The sequence below is a fragment of the Pteropus medius genome, unplaced genomic scaffold (assembly GCF_902729225.1).
Source record: "Pteropus medius unplaced genomic scaffold, Ma_sr-lr_union100, whole genome shotgun sequence".
NCBI classification, from domain to species: domain Eukaryota; kingdom Metazoa; phylum Chordata; class Mammalia; order Chiroptera; family Pteropodidae; genus Pteropus; species Pteropus medius.
In genome coordinates, this window is record NW_024356397.1 from 228,876 (window position 1) to 234,875 (window position 6,000).

The following is a 6,000-nucleotide window of genomic DNA, read 5'->3' on the forward strand; positions in this document are numbered from 1 at the left end:
CAGTTTTATTTTTGAATAAGCATTAAACCACAATATGATGCGCATCACAGACGATCCACTAACGAGACTGCAGACTGCAAGAAATCTCACCTCTTCTATAACCCATCACATACATGTTGTCAAAATAAACAATAACTAGCCCTCAAATAAGAGGACTTGAAAGTACCATTTGTCACATAGTTCATCCTAGATTCACCTGGTAACTCGAGTGGCCAACTGTGTTAGTTAATTGCCTTTATCCACAAGAATAATAAAACTTCTCCTATCTTTATGGCAGAAGATAGTTTTGCAAGTTGGAGCCAGGCACCTAAGTTAGACTCCTATCCTCCCGTGGAGACTAGACGATAGGGGTGCTATGGTCCTTGATGATTACCTTTCAAAGCAGTGGCTTCCTTTGAGAAACACATTTCTGGGTTGTAAAGGTGGCAAGAGGCTTATATAGCTTTTTAAAAAAGATTTACATGCATTTCAAAGAGGCAAATAAAAAACTGACAGGTTTTCTAAAGAAACATGCTTTAAGAAAAAGTGAAGTGGAGAAAAGCCTCTTTCACAACAGGGAAAATTAAGCTTCTTATTTTTAATTTGTATTTGCCGGTTCACCTCTGTGTATTTTCTTTTCTCTTCCTTGGCATTCCCTGCATCTGTACTGACGTGCTCTTCTTTAGAGCTGTGGAAGACAGCTCTCTGCATTGCATAATGCTCATTTTCTGAGTTATTCATTTCAAAGGTTCCCAAGGATTACCAAGGCTATATCCAAGGCTGTCAAGCCATACAACTTCAGGTCAACACTCACGTAAACCGCAAGGTGAGCACTGCTCCTGGAGATGTGCAGAGCAGAGGCTCCAGCTCCATCCACACTACCTTACCCAGCTCTTCAGGTAGAAAGCACCTCCAGCATTTAGCACTTTCAGAGATATTATCTCGCCTAAGTCTCATAATCATGTAGACTATTTGAGAAGGAAAATGACTTAGCAAGATCATGTAACTAGTTAGTTAATATCAGAATAGAACTAGAACTCAGGAGAAGGGAGTGGAAGGAAGTAGAAGAAGAAGAAGGACATTGATATCCTAGTTAGAAAACATGTCCAAAGGCAGAGGAGAATGGAAAATCACAAACAATATCTTCAGAAACTATACCTCGTGCTTAGTGGGAGAAAGGGGATATGTGGGAGAAAATCAAAATTAAGAGTAGGAAAGACAAAGAGAAATTAGATTATGAAACAAAGTCTTCCGTGTTATTTTAAGTATTTTGACTTAGTCTAGGAGGATAGGGAGCAACTGAAAATTTTACAAAGGAATGATATGATTAGAGTTATCTTTTGGAAAGAGCATTCTGGCAGAAGTATGAGAAATGGAAAGAATTGTGAGTCAGTGGTGGAAAGGAAATCATTCAACAGTCTACCAGAGAAGATCGAGGAGAAATGTGATGAACAGAAATAAGACAAGAGTACTGGAAATGGAGAAGAGTGGGGTTTTGAAATATTTAATACATACAGTGGCTAAACCTAAAATAAATCAGACTTGGGAGCTGGGAGATGAGGAAAAGCAAGAAACATAGAGAAATGTCTAGGGTTTTTTTCTTGGGTAAGTGAATACTAGTGTCCTTTTATTAACAACAGAATATAGTAGAAGTAACAAGTTGAAAGGCAAATATTTTAAAGTACAATTTTCAAAAAGGCAAAATAATGGCTCTCATGCAAATATAAGATAAACATGTTCCAAGATTTTATTCGATTGATTAATTAATAAGGATACTAGTAATATGTTTGAACTCCTCCAGAGAGTATTTGAGAAACTAGTTATATACAGATAAACTAGTAGATTGCCCCATTAGCTACAAAACTAATTAATATCCAACAATGCTATAAACTTATCTCTGAGAATACTGGTCGCACTGGAAATCAATTATTTGCATCTCTGCTCAAGCATGTATATTTGCCGAAGGGAAAGGATCAATAGGATCAGGGAGGCCATGGTTCAGGAGGGAAGAGAGAATGATGATCTGAGGTCACTGGAGAATTAGAGTGAGTTTGCATTTTTGGAGGGTTTAGCCATGAGTTAGGGGTGCAGATCTTTGAGATTAGAGGAAAAGAAAAAGGACAAGAGCGAATACAGTTACACTGGTCATTTTGGAAAGAAGTCAAGAAATGTCTGTCTGTCGGTTTCTCTCTTTTTTCCCTACTGCATCACTAAAAAGTGTGAGGCAGAGAATTTGAGGAGGACAGTAAAGATATGAAATTGCGCTATGGAGAAAGAACAAAAGAAATGTTTAAATAGAAACATGTATTAATAGTTGAATCGGTGAATAATGTCAGGGCTCAGCACAAGGTGCAGAACATAGCTTGGCAGTGGTTTTATAATTTTCTCCAGCAGTGCTCAGCGATCATAAAAGTAAGGGTATACTTCTGTAAGTATATAAAATAAGTGAACACTTCCAGAAATCTTACTTCATGGTAAGAAGAGCAGAAAGCCTGTCACATGACTCTTTGATGTTGCTGCTAATAACTTTAAATATTACTTATTGTTGTGAGAAACATCTCCACAAGTAGGATATGAAGGTTTCTACTAATCCAGTACCCAAAGTTATCTCAAAAATGCATGATGTGTTCGCTTTTAATTCCCATTGCAGGCTTTCGCCACCACCGCAACGGCACATTCCCTGACAGCAGTGGTTTCTTAGAAGAGCCTAATTCCCACTTCTTCTTGCAGGAGATGGTACTGCCTCCAACATCCAGCTCCTGCTCCCAGATCCTACAAACTTCTGAACTCAGTCAGAGAAAAGCAGCATGGTACATGGGAAAGAAGACCAGACTAAGAGACTTGGAATCTACATCCTGATGCTGTTATAAACCACATGCACAAAGACCTTAGGCATCTCCCTTCATTTCTCTGTGCGTTGGTTTCTCTGCTAAATGGATATTAGAATACGTGATGTGGACAGTGGTCAGCTGGACAAAGACTTAATTTTCTCCCAAGCTTTGACACTGCCTAGGGCAGTTTGAGGATTTAAAGACGATGGAGTTTGAGGAACAAGGGTTGCTACTGGATCAAAGGTTGCTACTGGAAAACTCTCAAAGGGCTCAAGCTAAGTGAGGAAGGCAAAATCCCACTTTCAGGTTCTGAAACCTTGGTGCAACCCACAGCAGGATTCCCTCCAACCCTCTACACATCCTATGGGCTCTCAATTAAATTCTAGGATGTCTTCCACAACACCAGAGTCTTGTTTTCCTTCTTGAGGTCTCATCCCAGGAGATCCACTTGCAGCCTGCCCCTCAAAACCAGCTTCTTCCTCTATCCCAAATGTTGTATCTTCACAGAAAAAGAAATGAGTGAGATTCAGAGTCCCTCCTCTTGGTCATTGTGAAAATTCACAGTATTTTCTGCTGGCAGAAAATAATACAAATAAAAATATTTTAAAACTTTGTCATGTTTTTAGAGAACTAACAGTCATGGTTTGTGTTGGATGGAAAATGTTTTGTCAACAAACAGGGCTTGAGCACCTACAGTGCTCTATCAGGCAATATGTGGTACAGACATCTTAGATATGTTCTTCCCCCAAGAAAATTGTAGTAGAGTGGGAGAGGATACACACACACACACACACACACACACACACACATTTCCAGTCACGTATTACTTGGTTGCCTAATAAGTTGCAAGACAGCAAAGACCAGAAGAGAAGGATTTAAGAGAAATCATAACCATGAGTGTTAAAGGAAAAATATCACACCAGATACGATGACCTGACAGAGGTTGATTTTATTCTGATGCTATTGCCAGCAATAGGAGAAAGAGCATAGCGCATAGATGACATCTGGACACCTAGCTAGATGGAAACAAAGAACCGTGAGTTTTCTTTAAGAGTTGGGAGGGGCAATTTTAAATATCTGTGTTTGGTGATGGGCCTTACCCAAAGGAAAGGTAAACTTCCTTCACGACCAACCGGAGGTAGTTTTACAGCTTGGAGCTAAGTCCTCCCATCCTCCTCCACTGAGGTTAGGCTCCTACCGCTTCCATAAAAACTGGGAGATAGGGCGCAATCTTCCCTGATGTTTATATTTTAGAGACAGGGTTCTCAGGTCCTTTCTTGGATTGTAAAACTGGAATGAAGCTGGGAGAAGATTTATATCTCAAAGAGACACAGAAAAGGTTTACGATAAAATTTTCTAAAGTAAATACTCTAGGAAAAGGGAGGTCAGGGGTTAGAGTCAGGAAGAAGCGTGTCCAAACTTTAGTCAAGCTGAGGGGACGTTAAGCGATCTGGTCACAGAGAGAACAGAAGGAGATTATTTCATTTAAAGAGCCTCAGAGACTAACAGCACATCTGACCGCATCTCGTTGAGGAAATGTGTTGGGGCTGCAAAAGCTACTATTAGATACAGGAACGAATAACTGAAATCTTCTAGGGAATGTGTCTGGCGGAAGGTGGGGATAGCATTCGGGAGGCGGGGGACAGCGAGGATAACCTCCTCTGCTCCCTTCCTCAGGCCGCACAGCCCTCGAGAAGTAACCGAAGGGTCTGCACAGGCAATATCAAAGAGGGAGGAAAAGAAACAGTGCGTTCTGCGCCCCGTCCCCTCCCGGGCAGATTCTGAAGAACTCCACCGTGAGTCAGAGTGTTTGTGGAAGGTTCTATTATTAGCTTCGGAAACAAAAGCTTCCCTGCTCCTCCCTCTCTCCAGCATCTGCCACGGCTCTATCTCTTCCCAAAGAGAGCCAGGCTTCTCTGCCAGCTTCCCGGCCACCAACCAGCTCCATTATCACGAGGCGGGAGGGGGGGGGCGGGACGGGGTGCGGGGGGGGGACAGAGCTCCCGGGTTGGTCGCACTCTGACCACAGCTAATAGTCCCCGGGCCAGCCTCAGTGCCCCCTTGTCTGGGAGGTGAGTGAGAGGCGCTGGACGGCAGAGCGCACAATGTTTAGGAAAAAATGGATGAGACGCGTGGCAGTGCAGCACTGTCAAGCCAAGCGCAACCACTACAATCCCCGCTTCGCTCCGAGATCCCGGCTTTTCTGAAATAGTCATCCAGCCAACCAGGACGACCGAATTCCCTGTGAGCCCAGCAGGGAAGAGGTACATACCTCCATTCCCACTGGGAAAAACCGAGGCCTGAGAATCTCAGAATATCACAGACTCCCCAGTGGTCTAGAAAGAAAAAAAAAGGCCCAGAGTAAGGAAATGGAGGTGACCGAGATTACACGCTCGCAACCAGGGCGAGAGCTTGGGTCCCCCCTTCTCCCGATCACGAGTAGGGGACTCGTTTTCTGTTAGATCCGTTCTCTTGTCCAGACATTTCCACACCATTTTCTTTCATCGGCATCTTTTCAGTGCTGATCTTTCTCTGCCACGACTACTACCTACTCCACCCCCTCGCCTCACTGATGTTCTGGATTATCTGGGAAGCCTTGTGTAAGGAAGAGAAGCCAATTTGAGAGACAGGATACCAGCAGGAAACACGCTGGAGCTCATACTTGCGACCCCACAGGGCAAAGTGACAAGTGTCATATATAAATCAGAATTCTCAAGTGAATTCTAAGAGGCTGGAGAAAGACAGGGTCATAACAGAGAGCTGGTTCAAAGGAAAGTAATGTGGGCGGAGAAGGTTTTAGGAGATGGCTTTTCTGAACTACAGAAAGGCCTCTGGAGGCTACTGGGTAAAAGAGGAAAGTGGAGGAACTGTTGGAATGGGGAGGAAGAGATCACAGGTGCTCAGCTGGCTTGGAGAGGGCACAGGTTTCCTGAGCAGGAGTTAGCCCTTCTCACGGATCTGATTCTAGTTAGATTCACAGATCAAGTGCAGTGAGATTGAACACTTAACCTGGGGGCCTTAAACTCCTGATTCAAATATATTTATTTGAATCATTCATTAAAGAGCTGTTTGATTTAGGCAAATGTTTAACCTTCCTAAATTCTCAACTATAAAGATACAAATACCTGTCCCGTCAGTACATTGGGTTAGATCAAACGAAACAATGGAATAAATATGCTTTTAACACAGT

General features: G+C 42.7%; 1 protein-coding gene across 2 annotated transcripts in view; it reads left to right on the forward strand.

Annotated features, from left to right (window-relative positions):
* Positions 1 to 3,393, forward strand: part of TESPA1 (thymocyte expressed, positive selection associated 1) — a 28,834-nt gene extending 25,441 nt beyond the window's left edge. Inside the window, exon 11 of one of the 2 annotated variants that reach the window (XM_039862159.1) lies at positions 2,630 to 3,393. In XM_039862159.1, the coding sequence (XP_039718093.1) occupies positions 2,630 to 2,838 (209 nt within the window). In that variant the 3' untranslated portion in view covers positions 2,839 to 3,393. The remainder of the gene's footprint in view (positions 1 to 2,629) is intronic. The other variant, XM_039862160.1, reaches the window with a different exon arrangement.
* Positions 3,394 to 6,000: the final 2,607 nt, after the last annotated feature.